The 19,689-nt window shown below is 40.2% G+C and overlaps 1 protein-coding gene across 8 annotated transcripts in view; it reads right to left on the reverse strand.

The window, feature by feature from the left end:
- The window catches only part of GRIP1 (glutamate receptor interacting protein 1), a 341,423-nt gene that overhangs the window by 168,251 nt on the left and 153,483 nt on the right, over positions 1-19,689 (reverse strand). The window contains exon 1 of one of the 8 annotated variants that reach the window (XM_074870518.1): positions 342-777. The exons of the other annotated variants lie outside the window; for them this stretch is intronic. Within the exon in view, the coding sequence (XP_074726619.1) occupies positions 342-396 (55 nt within the window). The 5' untranslated portion in view covers positions 397-777. Of the gene's footprint in view, positions 1-341; positions 778-19,689 lie in introns of those variants that run through there. 8 annotated transcript variants of the gene reach the window in all.

Here is a 19,689-nt window from a genome sequence, read left to right on the forward strand (position 1 = left end):
TGACCCAGGAGGGACTCCTCTGAGAGGTTAGCAGAAATAGAAAATAATTATACCCCACAATAACTTTAGCACTTCACTTAGGAAAAATCATCCTTTCAGCAATAAAAAAAAAAAAAAAAAAAAGAAAATAGAAAACAAGAACCTATCTTCCTAGCAGGAGCACAGCATGGGACATGTAAGGATTTTAACTGAAAGAGCCCCTACACCTTTCTGGATTCAGAGTTCTTTGTTGCCTGACAGTAAATTGGAAGGACGGTCATATTTAAAAGTAAAAACATCAGACTGTGTCTCTGGAAGGCTGCAGCTGAGCCCCTGAATGAATAAGAAGGAAAGCACATTACCTTTAGCAAGTCTCCTCAGGATTTGACAGCGGCATTTAAAAGAGACAGCTATCATTCTCGCTGCCTGCCTCCCCTGGCAAAGCGCGCTCAGGGCTCTGCTCGGGTGAATGCAGCAGAAGCCTGTGAATTCCTCCTCCCGCACATACCAGGCGAAAGGTAGCCCCAGTGGGGAGTGACAAAGCTTAATTCCTCTTGGCTGATGCAAAGATCAGCTCCGTGTCATCCAGCAAAGCTGTGTCATTCACTACTATCACCACCACCACCTGCATGGGGAGATGAAGGGCTTAAAAAGCAGTATTTCTTTAAAAACTAGAAAGCATCCAACTGCACACACAGACGCAGATATTAGAGGGAGCCGTTCCCCAGTCTCTCGCATTCCCTGACTGTGCAGGGACTAATGGTTGCTGTGCCAGGCAAAGGGCCCTGTGCTTCGGCAGACGTGGCAGTTTTTCTCCTCTTTCCTCACATCTTTCCTTTCCCTTGGGATAAATAGGACTAAACCACCAGGAATCCTACTTCTGCAGGAGAAGGAGCCTATTTCAAATGGAAAATATTATAATCAAAGCCTATTAAAGATTTAATCTTACAGATAGGTAGGGAAGAAGAAAAGAAAAAGCCTGATTTTATCACCAGGAAAGCTTTTTGACAATTTTAGACAAATGTCTTACAGCCATTGAAGCACAGACCACAGGGGGAGGGAGAGAGTCGGAGGGAAGTGATGGATTATTGTGTGTGGGCAGGACCGCTAAGCATCTGATCACACCAAAATAAATAAAATGATGCTCAATAGAAAACACACAGTGAATCAGGTCGTCTCCCCTCCCTAGAGAAGAGAGCAGCTTTTAGTGCACCTGAGTTTATTTCACCAAACATTGCACCGTTTGTAAGATTTTGTAAGATTTCTTCAGCCCACCAGGAGTTTTATGTCCTCTTATGCCTATCAGACAGCAAATTAACCTGCTTTTACAATTTATTCAGAAAATGATGAAGTGGAGCACACACTTAAGCAAGAGCTCCATCCTACCTTTATGAAGCCAAAAAATTACTAAAAGAACTTCACACCCATTCTGAAAACCAACCAAGCAAACCAAAACAAGCCATATAAAGTCTGCCAAGTCAGATTTATGCACCAAGCCCAAGTGCTGCATCAGATACTCTCCTTTAGATAATTATTTCTTTGTCAAGACTTCTGCTTCACTTAGGCAATATATTTAAAACTGTCTTCATAAACTCTGTTCCATTCACTTGCTTTGATTACAAATTTGCTCAGTTTATCTTCTGCCATCTTTTATCCATCACTATATTTAATGTTATGGTCCAGTGTTAGGGCATACATCTTTTACCATCAGCTACAGAAAGCTGGGAGGAGGTACAGGCAGCTTTCACACTTGGAGCTGTTTCTCTCTCCCTGCCTGCTCCACGCTGCATCAGCAGTTCTGTGATTCCCGTATACCAACTCACTATTATAGTGATTGTTTTTCCTAATTTTGTTTTATTGGTACAGCAACAGCTGTATTGCCAAGGTGACACATTCCATCAGCACAACTGCAATTGCCCAGACAAGCCCTGTGAAAATTGATTTTATTTCGTTGTCATTAAAACCAGATAGGGGTAATCAAGTCATCTGTTTGCCAACCTTGTTATCACTTCTTGTAGCGGCTGTTGTACCAAACAGCTGTAAAATCCAACCAGCAGAAAAGCAGACGCACCTGAAGCTGTGAGCGGATCACTCCAGCCCTGTAACTGCAGACCTCCAGCCAGGGATGGACAGGGTGTGCAAGGAGGGGTGAAACCAGGGAAAGAAGGTGGAGGTTTAAGCCAGTGTAGTTCAGCGGTCCAGAAGGAAAATGGAAAATCTTGGGACTCTCCTGGAGGGGAAAGGGGATAGGAGTTGTGATTCTCAACCCCCCATAAAGATGAAACCAAGAGAAAAGTGGCTCTTTGTCTGCCAATACTGCCAATAAGCTTTTTGAGAAGAAAATTTGCCACCAATGTTTCTTGCTACCTCCTGCTCAGGTTACAGGACTTCACACCAATAATACCAATCAATACCACCCTGTATCCGATTTCCTTTCTCTCTGTTCCACAGGAAAAGCTGTTCCAGAGACCATGACAAGGCTATGGCCTCAGCACACAGACCCTGCTCACAGCTCTTTCATGTCTGAGATACTGAAACTGCCCTGAACTTGCTGCTCATTTCTGCAGACCTACACTGAGAACCCTTATTACTGTCTTTTCATCTGTCAGATGCCTGTCCTTGATGCTGTAAATCTTGTTGTGCCCAGACCCATTTACGCACCTCCCCTTCCTCAAGGGTAACCAGAAGATACTGCAAGATGATAATTTAGCTGCCCTAATATTTGTTCTTTGATTCTTCCCAGTTAATACAGAGAAGAAAGACTGCATAGAGTGTGGGGTCGGCACTGTCTACATCAGGCAGACAGGTCTCCACTCGCACCTCTTTGGAGACGGACCTTGCCATCACCTGCCAGCATCAGAGCCAGGTGAGCCTGTTCCTCCTGCCCTTCGAGAGGTGTTTTTGGTGAGCAGCTCTCAACTCAAGAGTCCACTTTTGTCTTCTCTCTTTCAGAGTGCAATTTTGACATCCTTGAGGACTTCTGCTGTGCAGAGAATGGCAAGAGGTTGTATCTACACCATGAGAAAGAACTGCTTACTACTTGCCTTTGTGACCTGACTCTACAACTTAACCTGCTTCAGCCCCCTTGGTAGAGGCAGCAACAAAGAGCATTTACGGAACTAGGAGGCTGCAAAAAACAAACTTTGGGAGAAAAATCAAGCCTTTGTGTAAAGACATGCTAAGCCCCAATGGGATTATGTAAAAATGTATAAAACTGTACTAATAATACAGAAATTGTGATATATATGCAAAACCAGCTGCAGACCTGGTCAGATAAAGCTTTACTAACATACAAAAGGTGTAGTTCTTGATCCAAAAAAATCATTGTATTGTTTACTACTTCTAGATTACTGGTCCATGCGCTAATAGCTTCTGAAGCACAGCAACAAGTCATTTCCAACCAAGTCAATAGGATTACTTTTTGCTTATGTTTCTCCAGACAGGTTTTCTGCCCTTGCCAAAGGTGGTTATGTGCAGATTTGAATTCCTCCAAAAGACTTTGTAAGACAAAGATTTTGTACTTCAAGTACAGAACTGAATGTAGTGATATATTGTATTCACTGCAGGTTTTTTCCTGGGTTTTGGTAGTTCGAGAAAAGCAATCCAGTAACTGGAACAATTTCTAAAATACTCACTCACGATGCTCATGGTTTTACCCCCTTCTTGCAGGACAGCAATCACCAGGATTGCCAGAACTGTTCTTGCCCAAAGTCCTGCTTCTGAAACGAATTTAAGTATACCTTCCTAACTGTTCAGAATGTATTTTTTTTTACCAAATTAAGAATTTTGTGATTATTAAATGTCTCAACTTTCCAAAAGTCAGCCATCATTTTCTGAGGTGTCAGTCATTCAGCTCTGCAGATAGATCAACTGGTTGTTCAGAAGAAAAAATGGGGCAGGAGGTAAAAAAAAAAGGGGGTGGGTGGGAGGAATGTTAGGTAATGTAATATTAGGAGATCAAAAACCTTCAGGCATACTGAAAACTTATTTATACTCTATATAACACAGGTTGAAGTCTTTACTAATTACATTACTTCCTTATTAATTAACAGAGCTACAAATTTTATTACTATTTTCTCTGGGTACATCTGTAAAAATCTCTTTTTTCATTTTGATCCTTTTGGACAGCAGCGTGATTTTCTATCACTTTTATTGCTGCACTCATTCCTTTCTTCAGGAGTTATTTATATACTCCAGGATATATATAACACACAAATATTTTTTCAACCGAATTTGTATTCATAAATACTCAATAGAAGGTCACTAGATGAAAGAAGCTTGTATTTCTGTATGATAAGACAGGCAATATAATATACGTATCCTATTTAACACTATCTTCTGGTTAATCTTCTCAGATCACATTAGCTCAAAAAAATGAATCAAAAAAAAAGTTAAGAACTATTACACTTCTCTACAGGATAAAAAAAATTATGTAATGAAATTTCTCTAAAATGAAGATTATAACCTTTATATAGTGTGACATTTAGATACAATCAGGAAATGTCTGTGAAAATACAGTATTCAATGAAGGATATTTTGCAGAATTTGTATTCTTCATTTCATTTCATTCCAGCAGCACACTCCGTCAATCCAGCATTTTGTAGTGGATACTGCTCTGTTACAAAGATACCCCTTCACTACAGGGAGAGGGAATAAAAAAGGAAGCGCAATAAAACCACCCTGTTATTCCCCAGCACTCAGATTATCAACACAGACAATTTGTCATCTTTGCGTAATTTGGAGGGTCTTGTAAATTTATGTTTTTATTATATCAACTACAGCAGCTATTTTCTAGCTATATTAACCACCTTTGCAACACTGTCTGGCAATTTCACAGGACATTGCAGCAGAAGGCTTTACAGGTCATTAAAAGTCATAAAAGGTGCTCTGGCTTCAGAGGATCATTGCTGGGGAACATTTCACATTGAAGGTGCAGTATGTTGGAAAGCAAGGATATGCGTGTGCTGAAAGTGGTAACAGATGATGAGAATAAATCTGTTAAAGATCTGAGTTCATGCCAAAACATCATTGCTCTAGCACCATACAAATATGGTAGCTTCATTGCCTAGGAATAGATTAGTAAAAAATAATTCAGCGGCTTTCTGGATAGAAAAAAAATCCTAACTTACTGGCTCCAAGCAACGTTAGCCTTTTTGAATTGGCAGATATTAAACAACTGGTGGTAAATCAGTCAATGTTGCCACGTTCTGAGATGGCTTTTTGTGAAAGTGTTTTATAATACAGCAAAGAATCACATTTTAATTGATTTTTTTTTAAAAGTCTGATTTAACAATATATTTTATAAAATTTATAATGTAGCCTTAAAGGAAACCAAATACATATGCCTTTTCTATATGAAAATAACTCTCCAGTACACACTACTCTCAAGCATAACGTAAGGAACAGCATTCCTTACATTATCCTTTACAGCAATCCCACACCAGAGCTTCACAGAAATGCTTGATCTTACCAGTCCATATCAATTACTGGCAAAAATTAAAACTGTTCTTTTCAGTGAAACTGTGTTGATATACAAAGATTAAGAGATGTTTCTTACTGGAGAAACTGTCCTCAAAAGACCTTTGAGATGTAGCACAACTCTGGTTTTTCATTCCTAACCTCATTTCAGCTGCTGGCCAAACAGGCTGTTCAGCTTTTCCCAGGCTTTTCTAGCTCCAAATCTTTGTTTAAAAATAATTAGGGACTTAAGAGAATTATCAAATATATGGAGATGCTGCATGTACCGCAAAAATTAGAACCTTTTAGTAGCACAAGTATGTTACAGTCTCTCAAAGGTAATTTCAAGCAATTTCAAGCATAGCCACATAGTTGAGATTTAATTCAGAAAGAAGTCTCTTCACGAAACCAATAGCTTGTGAACCATTGCAGATATCACTCCATTTTTCAGCATGTACATGTGTCTGTACCCTTTCTTTGGTTTGGTTTACAATGTCAGAAGACACTGCTTACCTTCTGGAGCATTACTAATAATTTGTCCTTTATCTTCGGAACTGGCAATTAGTAAAGAACCTATAATTTTTCAAAATGTAACCACAACCACAGTCAAGGTAGTCTGTCTGACCTTCCAGCAGAAGAAGCAGTGAAAGGACTAGGTACCACACGTGGCACCGCACCTTCCAGGATGCTTGTAGATCTCATGGAGGGAAACAAGTAACAATCCTGTTCAATGAACACAATCAGCCCAGCATGGGCTCCTGCCAGCAACATGCATATAATTACAGGCTCTGGGATTTAACGTAATCTCAAAACTAAAGGATGACTCTGTAGCTTCCACATGCTGCACTACATGGTTAAAGACTCCTGTAATTACAATTTCTGTAAGGCTTTGTACTTTGTAGAGGCTTTTTCAATTAGTCAAAATTATGACCTTCCTATTGCTACATCAGTCTTTCACAAAACAAATCCAAGCATTTCAAAATTACCATTCTGGAAGCGGGGACAATCTCTTACACTTAGCAGAAAACAGCTGTTTTTACTCTCATTTAAAAACAAAGTAAGATTATGATTCCACTGAAACCACTTGAACAAAAGGGGAATAATTATACCTCTCTCTAGCTATACTGCTTTCTTTCCATATTTTTAGCAACCTATTTAGCAGCCGTGAAATTGGAATATCACACTAGAAAATAAAATGTGTATTTGGAGGGATGAGTCTAGAATATAATGCAAGGTCATTTAATCTACTACAAGACTTTTTTAGGAATTAGTAAATTTTTATCTGCAAGTCTTTATATTCAAGATACCATCAAAAAGGATGGCAATGGAAGATTATAGCTGTAGAGATGCAGGACAAAGAAGGGATGGCACAAGCAGAGTTTCAACCAGGAGTACCTCCAAGCCTTTGCAAGATGAAGGGAAACACCGATTCACTGATACAGCTGTATTCCTAACTATGTGCTTCCTGTGCAAGCTGCATGAAGACATGGTAGCAGTTGCTTTTCCAAAACAGAGTGGGTTTCTACACTGATTTAGGTCACACACTGGATGTTTGCCTGCAGTATGAGCAACAGCCAGCCAACTGGCACCAATCACTAAACCTTCCCAGGCCACATTGACTATTTCATCCCAGAAGCAGAACTGGTGTGCCTGAAAACCAAAGATAAATGGAAAATCCAGAAAAACTGATCAGATATAAAGGAACAGGGAAAAACAACCAACACGGGAAAGACAAAAAAATTTCAGTTTGAACTGGGTGCTGATTCTCCTGATTACAGCATGTTTGTTGGATAGAACTGTTAACTTAACTTGCTAGCAGGTTCACATTTTACTACAATTCCCAAACTTGCAAACAGCACTGTCCTGTCCCTATGCAAGCCGTGCTCCACAGTGACACCAGACACACAAGGGGGTTCCACCCTGAAAGCAGAGGCATATGTACTGAGCAACCTTTGGATGAAGTCTGACAATTCCCTAACAGGAACAGTGTGATCCTAGTGCCAATGTGGGCTTGTGGTATGAACCTTGCAGTTTCTAGTTTGTTGATCTCTGCAAGAAGAAATTATCACTAACTTTTGATCTGTTTGTCTACAACATACTTGCACACTAGGTCTGTGTGTGCAGACCTTGCAAAGGCCTGGAGGTCATACTAGAGCACACTGCATCCCAGGCTTGCCCTGTGTACCTTCTGGGAGTTTTTCATTTTGTGATACAAAATTTGACTCGTTTGGAAATTTTGGCATCTTACAAGGACTGACAATTAGCCACCATTAAGGAATAATGAAAAGCACAGTGGTCTGTTACTGTAGTCTGGTTTAACACACAGGGCATAGGAAAGACATTGTAGAGCTGGGGTGAGGAAGCAAATCTTCCTGTCAAGCGGGAAGATCCTTCTATGCTTCCCTGGATCCCTCTGCAGAATGAACACTCTTTGCTCCCCTACTGTCATGTGGGAGCACTACTACACCTCACCAGTGCTGGTACAGCTGTGGCTGATGATGTTTTACAAGGTTGGTGCCACGTACTCTGTGACCTCCTGAGACCAGCAATGATGACACCCTACAGACTGCCCTGGAATCAGTTTCTATTTCATGGCAACCTGTGACTCAATGACTAAGTTATTTCTTCTCGTTTTGTGTTCTGAAGTAAACTTTGTGAGAAAAACATGGGTTTAGCTGGCCCCAAATTTGAAGCCTAGCATCCACACCAGGTCTTCTCTGGCATCTTCTGAAACTATGCACCTATTTGAGAAGGCACATCCCTTAAATTTCCGTGCAAATATATCGGTGTTCCTAGTGTCATATTGTGTACATCAGTGCATCACAGCATATGACCAGTATCATTGACACTTCTGTACAGCCTTTAAATCCCAAGTCTTTTTTAGCTGACGATTTTTAAAATGGAATTAATGAATAATTAAGGCATTTTGTATCACCACTTGAACTATAACTGCTTAAAAGGTATTTAAACCTCCGAGCAACAATCACAAATAGAAAATAAGACCTGAGACCTTTTGAGACTTACGTGCTCTTCCACTGCAAATACTTACACCCTACCAGGGACTGCTGCACCACACAACACACTAGCCTAGCTCAAGACTCGGAAATAAAGTGAGCTAGTCTGAATTAATTCTGTGTTACTACAACCAGACTCTGTCTAGCAGCTAAATGAGAGCTAGCCTGAGTATCTTCGAGTGATGAACACTGTAAAAAACCCCTCTGTGTGTTACCAAATACTTTTATTATCATAGTTTAGGGAAAAGACACACATTTAAGCATCCAAATACAAGATGCAGGAAAAAGAAACACAGACCACACCTGCAATACCAGGGAGTGTATCCCAGAATACGATGACTCTAAAAATGACTGAGCAGATCATTCAAGGTAAGTAAATCAACAGCAACTGTGACAACAGGTGTAATGCAATCACTGGTTGTATAAATGGGGGAAGACTGAGTACAAATACCGAAAAGATAGCTACCTGCCTTGTGTAGGAATACCTATATTAGAACCCAATATGCAACTCCAGTATCTATGTTGCGCTTTGCTTGGTTTGCATTTGTTTGTTTTTATAAGGCTGAAACACTGGACACAGTGCAGAGAAGAGTGCCAAGAGTGATCTGAGCAATAAAAATGCCTCATGGAGTGCAAGACTCAGCAAGCATAATATCGTATTGGAGGAGTCTGGACAGTGACCCGATTACACAGTGCCCAAGAACTGTCATAGGAAGGACGTGTTGAGTGCTCAAGAACTCCTCCATCACTTAATGGACAACAGAGGCAATGAAAAGCTGCAGAGGAAAAACAAATAGTTGGAACTCAAAGCCAGTAAAATTCAAACTAATCACCACCTTCTGATGGGAAGATCTACTGACAGATAAAACTATAAAAATGGTTCCCTGAAGAGCCACTGCCTGCCTGCCTTTATGGAATATGCATTTTTGCAAAACGTCAGTTACTGGACTTGCTGTAACAGGCTGGATGCTGCATCCTGCTTACACGGGGGGTAACCAAACATCTTAGATGTCTTTTCTTGACTTAGAAAGTATACGAAGCAAAAGATGAGATTGCAATGGCCTCCTGCTGTCTGTATCTACTTTAAAACTACTGCTTTGAATAAAAGAAATAGACACCATTAAAAATGAGCTGGAAGAGTCTTCCAGCTATTTTCATCCTTAAAATACTAATCAGGTTTGCACAACAGTGAGATTTATACAAATAAAATGTTATTGAAAGATAGGACTACTTACTGAACATGTTTTATTAAATATATAATTAGTACCCATATAAAAATCTTTTTATAATATGAATTCCTAACGTGTTAGAAAAACTGTCCCATTATGCTCCAAAACTGCTCCACATTCTCAAAGTGCCAACACTTCAAGAGCAGGAAAACGCTTTGGTGTACCATCCTCACCCCTTTTGCTGTAAAAGAAGGGACAGGATCTCCAGCAACAGACTGCAAACACGCATGTGCAAAGTAGCACAAAGCATGTCATTTACATCAGGAAAAGAGAATGTCTATAACATGTATGGCTCAATGGAAATTATCACTGTGCTTTGCTCTCAGGAAACAGTTAAGAAAACAAATGAAGGAAAGGTTCCTAGGCAAGGGGTTGAAGTATTTGTAACATAAGTCTCAAAAGCGAAAGGTTGATAACATCAAGCTTGTTTTAGTGTCATTCCTCCAGGGATCATTAGTGCTTCAGTGGTGTCCCCCTGCTATTTATCACACTTTTAATAGCTCCCTCTAAAATACTCTTCAAAAAAGTTCAAAGCTTGGCCAGATAACATTAACACTTAAAGGTCTGTATACATATTTATCAGGTTTTTTTTCCTTTTTTTTTTTTTTTTTCCCCCCAAATCCCTACAATCTCCTGAGGTAAACATGACATCATATACAATAATGATCAGTAACAAACTGGGAACAGCTCAATACAGAGACAAACCAATGCATTCAAGAACAGCCCAACAGAAAACTAAAACACACCAGTCAGCAAAACAAATATTACTTTTGGAAAACCAAAAGGATAACTGAAAAAAACAAGGTACCAGGTATCTTCCTATAAAGAACAAATTCTTCCTGTATTATTGTAAACTTATCACTTGTAAACTATGCATTAGTGGTAACAATTGTTTTAATTATTTTTCTAATACTCCAACATTTTTCTACAAAAACCCTCTCACACATTTCTTTTGCACTGTCAGGTATGAATTAATAGCTTATCAACAGATATCAACCTTCAAGTTCTGTATTACATTGCCACTAACCAACCAGTAATTTTGCCTGGAACTTGCATGTATTTTTTTTAAAAATACAACCCCACCTTGAACTCCTGATGAATTCAAAGCTCTCAGGCTGGCTTTAGGGGCTTGAGAAGAGTTAGAAGAGCCTGGGCTGGTCCGAACACCCCCTGCCAGCTGTCTGGGCTCAGAAAGGAGATGGACGGGCTGCACCAGCTGCAGCCCACCTCTGTCACATCAGCACTGCTAACAAAGCTGCCACTTCGCTTCATCATGTCAGACAGTCAAAAATCTTCTTTTTGAAGGTGTTTCACATGGTTCAATAAATCTCAGTAAAAATTTCTTAATAACTCATTCAAATTTTTCCCTTATTTTTCCACACCTTTCTGCAACAATTGTGACCTTTCAAAATTTCCCTTAAAACTTGTCTTGTCTCCATAGATATCTGGGCTCTTCTAATGATTATCCATTGGATACAAATATGTTATATGCATAAATTTATCTTTTCTCATAACCCAGGTCTGAATTCCCTATGCTGCTTTTTACTGAACCATTTCTGTTTGTTCCTATGTTTCAATATGAGAAGCACCTGTAATTTAATTTAATAGTCTTAGTGCAGTCCAACAGATATTTAAGTAGGGGCAGTTACTTTCCTGCACCTGTGACATGCTCTTAGTACAGCTAACTTAATTGCCATTTGTTCACACATGCCAGCCCCTCTATGTACCACTGCTTTCCCAGCTTTCCATTCATAGTGTATCATCATATCTTGGATTATTTCCCCATAGATGCATTAACTTGCCAAGTCATACAATATTCTTCTGCATATTACACATTTCTAGTTGTTCTAAAGACTAAACACTTCTCCACTCTTATTACTATGTAGGTCTCCTGAACTAATTTCATCTGCTAATTTTATCAAGAGTTAACGAGGTTGTTAAGTCACTACTGCCTTCATTATCTTTGAGTCAACTCCTGGGGGTGTTTCTCAACCAATTCAATTTGAGGTATTTTCCACTGTTAGATCATGAGCGTTTAAAATTCACCAAACACTTCAAAAGACCCACAAACATCCTGAAGTATTGCATCAAGCACTAGTATTTCTTCCATTAACTTTGTATTATATTTCAAACCATGGCAGAGTTTATTATTTACAAATCTATACTGCTTATTAACTGTGGTCATGTTATCTTCAAAACCTGATATCCCCTCTAAACTTTACTATTTATTCAATGAAATTTTATAGAAACCAGCACTAAATTAAAGAGGAGATTGTGGCCAAAGGTACTTCTCTCTTTTTTCCCCTCCTCTTTTTAAGTGCACATATTAATGCATTCCATGGCACGTCACTAGCTTTCCATTCAAATGTAACATCAAACTCTACCTGGATGAGCACTAACAGGCCTGGTATCTATAGACACCAGAGATCAGTGTGTTCACAGCCAGAGACAGAAAGTTGGCAATACTGTATACTTGAATTTCTTTATATTTGCTCGTGTCACAGGCTTCATGAAAACCAGCTCGTACAGCAATTGCAATAAAGCTCTTAGGTTTTTTTCCCCAACATACATTTAGGTTTGCATCACACCAGCTGCTGTACTTCAGCAATGAAAATAAACTTGGTACCACAAAGAGAAGGCTGTGTACAGGTTCTCTCTATGAACTTACTTGGAAAGAGCTACATAAACTTAATTGATCAAAAGGGAGTCACAAAAGGATGAAATATTTTGCAGAGGCATATGCTAATGGTACTGCACCAACCTTCAAGACCTGCTGCCTTACCAGAAAGGTCCATAAAACTGTTGAGGTGATGGAAATGCTCCTGAGCTGCCGTTTGGAATGCAGAAACGGGATCGTAACTGTGCCGTTTATTTATTTATTTATTTTTAAAATAAACCAAGCAAAAAGGGACCCGTTCATTTTAACAGGAAGTTAGAAAGCTAGCTGATAGAAATTCATGACCTATGAGAGCTTTAACAGTCCAAGTTTCTGCCCCACCCCCACCCCCTACCCCGGCTCCCCATTCCCAATCTCTCGGCTGCATCTGAACACTCACAGTGCTGCTAATGGATAAAAATGAAAACAAATGTATGCAACAAATCACAGCGGGCTCCTGTGCCAGCTTCCCCCCTCTGATTCATCAGACCCAGATCTTCATTCTGCTTCTACGTATTAAAATCAATGTTCTGCCTCTTCATTATTGTCATTATTTCTCTTTCACTTCAGAAGTTTCCCTTCCTTCAGACTGCTGCCTGACCAGCTTGTCAGGACATATTTAAATCAATATTTTGTGCATACGCGTGTGTGTGTGCCGTGCATCTGGATGCCACCTCATTACCATCTGAATTCCTATCATTTCTGCCGGGGCACAAAAACATAGGGGTAAAAATCACATCGAATAACAGAAGATTACAGCCATCTATCTCCATCATTTAAAAATCTGAAGTAACTGCAGATTTTGCCATCAGCTCATTTCATACCTGATAAGAAAACCTAAATAAAGATTGAATGCAGCACTTTCCGTGATGCATGAAAACGCAATGCAGCTCAAGCAGAAGGCATTAAAGATTCATCCTCTACTTGGCCAGAACTGGGGCTTCAAGCTGCTAATGTCAACACTGTCTACCGCACCTGGGGCTCACCTTCCAGGTCACAGAGGAAAACCCCTAAGGGTGCAGACTGTTAATAGGGAATTCAGGCATTTGGAGTTGGATGAGTGGTAAAGTTACTCTTTGGGAGGGCAAGCCCTACCAAGAGCAAATGCAACCGAGACAGCCCGTATTTTACAGAGCAATTGCTGTTGCTGGTTGAGCTCCAGGTCAGAGAAGCTCTGATGGTACTGCAGTCTGGCAACAGGGATGCTTGCTTCTGCAGTACTGCCAAACACACACTGGAGAAAACAGGTGAGGCTGCAGGAAGTTAAGATGCACAATCCTACTACAGTATAAAGAAACAGAGTGTAAAAAAAAATATATATACATATATATAAATAGCAAATCTCTGCTTGCTTGCATTTGGGTATGAAAAGCCTCCAAAAAAGGAAGCATCTTCCTTAAGTTGGTTGTAACGTAGGTACCCACTGCACTCCCTCCCATAACAAAATGCCTGTGTCTTGATTTTTTTCTTTTAATTATAAGCACAGCATCCTCCTAAAAGAGATGTTTCATTTATGCCATGAAGACGAGCCTACTGCTACTAATGTCATTTTCACATGAGGCTTCAGTGAGGATGATAGATTTTCTCCAAAATAAGAGTTTAAAAAAACCCTAAAAATAATAATCCACATTTACACACTTATCCACACACAGAGGCACACATTTTCCACTGACATGCTCATTCTACTCTGTTGCATTTTACCTCTGTTAATCTATGAAAAGGTGATGACCAAGGACTCTTCACTTGGGGGGGGTCTCTGAGTGGTGCACATGTAACAGCCTTTACCTGGGTGCATGGTGCTGCACCCACTGGCCTCTTCCCAGGCATTTTAAATTGACAGATTTGGGATGTGCCTGCATCCGAGGTGTAGACAAATCTTTTCCCTGCCTTTTGCACAAAAATAGGGCAGATATTAGAAAGACTACTTGGAAACACCGAATTTATTACTTCAAGATCCTATCACCAAAAGCAGAGAGGAAAAGTAAGCAGGTTTCATAAATTTTGAAGCAGTTAGTTTATATTCATTTTGTCTGTTCTTTCCTAGTCTGTTTTCACTGTTTCTGATAAAGACACATATAAACCTCAACTGCAAAATACAAAACCCTTTAAATAAAGTATCTGGGTCTCCTATCAACACTGAACTTTTTTTTTTTTTTTTTTTTAAATACAGCCTGGAAACAGACCCTATATTGACAGTATTCCTTTAAGGTGTGAGCAGAAGTAAACTCAAGTTCCCCTATTCGGTTGCTTTCATAGGAACTACTGGCCCTTATCTTTGATGCAACATCTAGAAGCCTGTATGAATAAACATATTCACTGATATTTTCCCTTAAAGGATTGAGTTTATGAACTAAAGCTGCAATGCAATAGGCTCCAGCACTGAGATGATCAGAAGCACAATAGATGTCTCATCCAGAATTTGTAGTTCTACATCCGGTTCTTGGCAGGATTCAGAGCCCAAAGGCCCCTGTTCTCTGTTTGAGCTCTTTAAGCCAAAGAGGATGAGGAAGAGGGGTAGGACCATACTGAAATGCCTACATGGAGTCTGGACTTCAACCCCCCAGAGAGCTGTAAACCAAGAGAAGACTACCCACTCTGAGCAGAAACAGACAGAAGGGAAAATGGCAGAGAGGACTATAAAGGTTCGTTTTCTTATCAGAGGCATTAATATTCAGTTTATTCCACATGAAACATTTCTTTCAAGGGACTGAATAGCTCGGAAGATTGACTTTGATTTTGGGAGGCTTTAATTCGTAAACTGTCAGTTTGGATCCAGCTGAGAGAGGTACTGACGGATGGTTTCTAATATCTAAGAGATGCTTAGTGGCATATGACAAATGACAAAGCAGTTGCAGAGTGAGTTATATAGTGAGTCAGCAGTCCTTTCCCAGAAGGTTCAATACTAATTAAGAGGCAACTCGACAATCTTTGTGTTTGGCTGCTTGGAAACTTATGCCCAGATATCAGAAACAAATCACAACTGAACTAAATACCTTAAGCTTCAGCATGGAAATAAATAATAGCCCTACAGTTGTATCACAGCGCATCCTTCAATACCCCCATTATGTTTTTATTGGAATAGTACATTTAGTGTAGTTATATGATGCCTGACTAACAAAAGGCCACTTTTTGTTTGCTCAAAAATACAGTCAGTGTAGAAATGTTTGCCTTTTATTTAAAACAGAACTTTGGTGGACAGGCTCCTTCTCAAGTCCATCATCCAAATCTGATAAGCACAGTCATATGCTAAGCAGGAGTAAGGATGAGGTCCCGCAGGAAGGCACCAAGCAGGCACCAAGCTACGGCTAGTGGGTAGCTCACCTCCTCCTAGCTCCCTGGACAATATGGGGCTGGGACTAAGCCCCACCTTTGGCTCTGGAAGAAAACTCTGCCACTAGCAATGGATTTGAATGATGGTTCATATCACATCCCTTCCTCTCCATTTAATGTTATGCCGAGACCAACAAACTCATTTCAGTCACATTCAACAAACAGAGGGAGATTGCCAAAAAAGAAAAAAGGTTTTTTTCCCCCTTTTCTTTCCAAGTTGCACTGGTCGCACAGTGAGTGGTGAGCAGGAACAACAGACACGCTCAACTTACCCTCAGTCTTTTGTGGAGAATTTTCTCCTCTTTTTAATCCATGCCAGCTCTGCCCCAGCTGCAGTGCACCTGCCTGAAATGCTTCAAGCACTGCAAAATCCTGCCTTGAGGGCACCAGTTTCCGATCCTTACTTTTTATTGAACACAAAAGTCCTATGAAAGGACTCATGTAAAACTTCTGTGTGTTTACCAGCACAAAAAAAATTGCATTTCGGTGATGGGACATATCTAATTGCAGGGAAATGAGTTACAGCAAAATGGCAGTAAGAACTAGTGTAATAAAAGACAGCCTCAATTAAAAGTTACAATAACAATGCAGGGAAAGATACAATATGATGCACATTAATAGCCTGCTTGAAATCTCAGCACAGAGCGGCATTAGACACAGGAAGTCATCTTCTGAAAAAGCTAATGAATCATTTCGTTAACAAGGAAAGGTCCCTTTGATCAATGGGATCTAAGAATTATAATTAAGTAGAAGACCCTTATCATATACACTTCACAAAAGGCTATTGTGTTTTAGAAAATTGCTCTATTTTGTTGTAATTGGTTTTTTTTAAATACTATGAAAAGGTGTTTAGACTTGGTTTGTTGTGGTTTTAACTTCTACAATCAGTGTTCTTTTTGTTCCATTCTTTGAATAATATTTAAAATATCTCCCTGGCATGCGTGACAAAATCTACAATTCTGTCTTTCATTTCATTCTCCAGCTGCTTGCCAACCATGTGGTGTTTCATTCATGAGTGGGAGAACATGTGAGTTAAGTCAATAATGAACCAGCTTTAAAAAAAAAAAAAAGAAAAAGAAAAAAAGCCACAAAACAATAAGAAACTCAGTAAGATCCAATCAGAAACTCAAAAACCCAGCTATGTAAAAGTAGCTCTTGTAAATTTTACTATACCAAAAATAAGTCTCCCACTACTTTTTAAACTTGGCCACAAAGAAAGTTTTTTCTAAAACTGAAAGCATACTTTTTTTTTGGTCTTTTACACCATGTCTCTACTGGAGAGCTGTAAGAGTTCACAACTCAGGAGAAAAAGCGATTCAGTGGATTGTTGAATTTGGCACCATATAAATCCTCTTCACAGCATTTCTTCCAAGTTGATTTTCAAGGTTAAGAGCTGTTTCCCATGCTCCTCTGCTATGTTAGGTTATCAAACGTGTCATAAAATAAAGCTTTGATTTTGTAAGAGATTAAAAAGAAGTTTCCCTTCATACCTTTAGCTATCAATATGCTACAGTATATACACTCAACATGAGAGCACTGGTGAACCTGCTGCAAACAAAAATCCCTGATGATGCAGAAGCTTCCTTCGTCATGTGCAGGGTACAAAACAAGCTTTCAGGGGAGGCAGCTGTATTTTATTTCACGCATCACAAACAACTTCTGGGGAACATCTATTCATTTTACATTTAGTCAGGTTCTTACAGTGCTCTTTTTTTTCAGCATTTTTGGATGCTGTTCAAATGAAGCTTTCCTCCTCCATGGTCCCTCTTCCTCCCTTTCGTTTTGTTGAAGGAGCACCAGAGGAAAATGCACCTGGACGTTCCTGCACTGAGTGTTTGTAGGGAAGACAAGACTGAAAACCCAAGATTGCTCCATGTTTGGAAAAGGAAACAAAGGAAGATGGAAATGTTTCAAATCGTCTCTGAGCATGAACCAGCTTTCAAAACCACCTCAGAGGTGGCTCTGTTACTGTCAAGACATTGCTTCTCTCCTGCTGCAAATTGGTCCACTGCCTCCACAGGACGGATTCCTTACACTGGCTCAAATGCCTGTGACAAGGTCATGTTTTACCTCCCCCAGGCCTAGGACAGTATGCCCTGCAACAGCACCATGGTATTTGAAGTGACACATGTCATCAATGCCAGAGCAGTGACTGGGAGACAAACCAAGTGACCAATACACAAAATACCATTAGTTTGAATTACATAAACAGGAATATTTTCTGATAAAACATAACAAAGACTGTTTTACTTATGCCAAAGCAGCACTTAGGGGTTCTTTTTGAAATGAGTACCAAGTACCTCAGGAAACCCCACCATCACCACACCCCCAAGGAAAAAAACATCCTAGGAGACAAAGTCACAAATGTGGAACAACTGCAACCTTTCAACCCATAAGAGGACCATGCTCCTCTTGATCAGAAGGTGGAGCAGAGGTGATGGTATCCATGAGTTTAAAGCCAGATCTGCCCAGTAGATGGGGAGCAACTGTCTCCTGCCAGTGTTCAATCTGAGAAAAATCTTCCACTTTTGAGGAGCAAGCGATGCTCAGTCTAGGCATCAGGAATGAGTAAGATGTGTCAGAAAACTCCTGAGTCCCAGGATCTAGTCTTCTGCTTCAGCCAACACACCTGCTAATGTACTGAGCAACCTCTGTCTTAAATCTGTCCTTCCCTTATGGCCAGCTCAGTCTGGGAGGCACAAAGACAGTGTGACTGGGTGCAGTGGCTCTTCCTGTGCCAGGGGATGCCCTCCTGGAACCAGCCCTTTGTAGCTTCCAGGAATGCATCTGCTCCCACACACATGCCCCGAGCTCTGTTTCAAGTTCTAAATAACATGAAAAAACTGTCAGAGACCCAGCTTTCCTCCTTGCCTTTCCCTCCTACCAGAGCTTCAGAGCCAGGGGAATGGAGCTGCCTCCAGCCCTCTGCCACCAAGGCAAGAGTGGTGACAGGAGAACAAGGATCCTACCACTGGGACTGGCCACCCTCAGTGCCACCCTCAGTGCCACCCCCTTCATCATCCCACTGAAGTCCCTAGGGGGAATTAATAAGAGCTGGCCACCCCCTGCAGTGCCCTACCCTTGCAGTCTTTCTCCGCTGCTCTACGGACCATCAAACTCAGCGGCAACAGCAAGAACAAACCTTTTCCCCTAAACATCGTAACCCATTGTTCTGCCTTACCTACTGCAGGACTGAGACAGGTCATTTTAAGTGGCAGAACTACAAGCATTTAAGACTTGTAAAACAATAATTAATAATGGCTGCCTGGTAAGTTCACAAATACTACTAGGGAGAAGAAAATTGGTGCAAACGTTAGAAAAGGCAATTTTAATGACTAGGAGTTTGGCATCAGGGCTCACTGTGACAATGTTCTTTCAAAGACGAGGACAGGCACAATTTTTTTTTTCAGCTGGGAGTTTTTTGCGTGATTTAAAACAGATTTCTGTAAACATAATTGAGTAACAAATTAAAAAAGACCTTATTTTGCTAAATCCTTAGATATTACCAAAATTACGGCAAGATGGTGAAAACAGTCATCTTGCCATCTCCCCTTTTTAATTAAAAGTGAAATGTGATAACATGGACGCATTTATTCACCTTTTTTTGATCCATAAGCACAGATCCCATAAGAATTTTCTCAATAGAAAATGTATTTCCACAGCATAGGGAAAAAATTAGTATGTACGCACACGTTGTAGAGCACACAAATCCCCAGACCCCCACACAAACACAAGCATCCCCCGTACACCGATGAGAAGTTCCAGATCAGTGTCCATCGACTCCCTCTACTGGCAAGAGCTGCCATTTTCCTCTTCCAAAAAATAACTACATTTTTGCTGGCTTTATAACTTTTGACCAGCATACAAAATGATAGTCTTAGTCTCGTTAGGCCACTTTGAAAGGCAGGGTGGAGGTGGTAGACATAAAAATAGTAAATTACTCCAAAAAGCAATCCAAAACATGAACACTGCAGTACATTGAGCCAAATCTTACCCAGCGCTTGTGACTTGCTGCTTTGCAGTG

Source organism: Strix uralensis, chromosome 5, assembly GCF_047716275.1.
Source record: "Strix uralensis isolate ZFMK-TIS-50842 chromosome 5, bStrUra1, whole genome shotgun sequence".
Taxonomy (NCBI): domain Eukaryota; kingdom Metazoa; phylum Chordata; class Aves; order Strigiformes; family Strigidae; genus Strix; species Strix uralensis.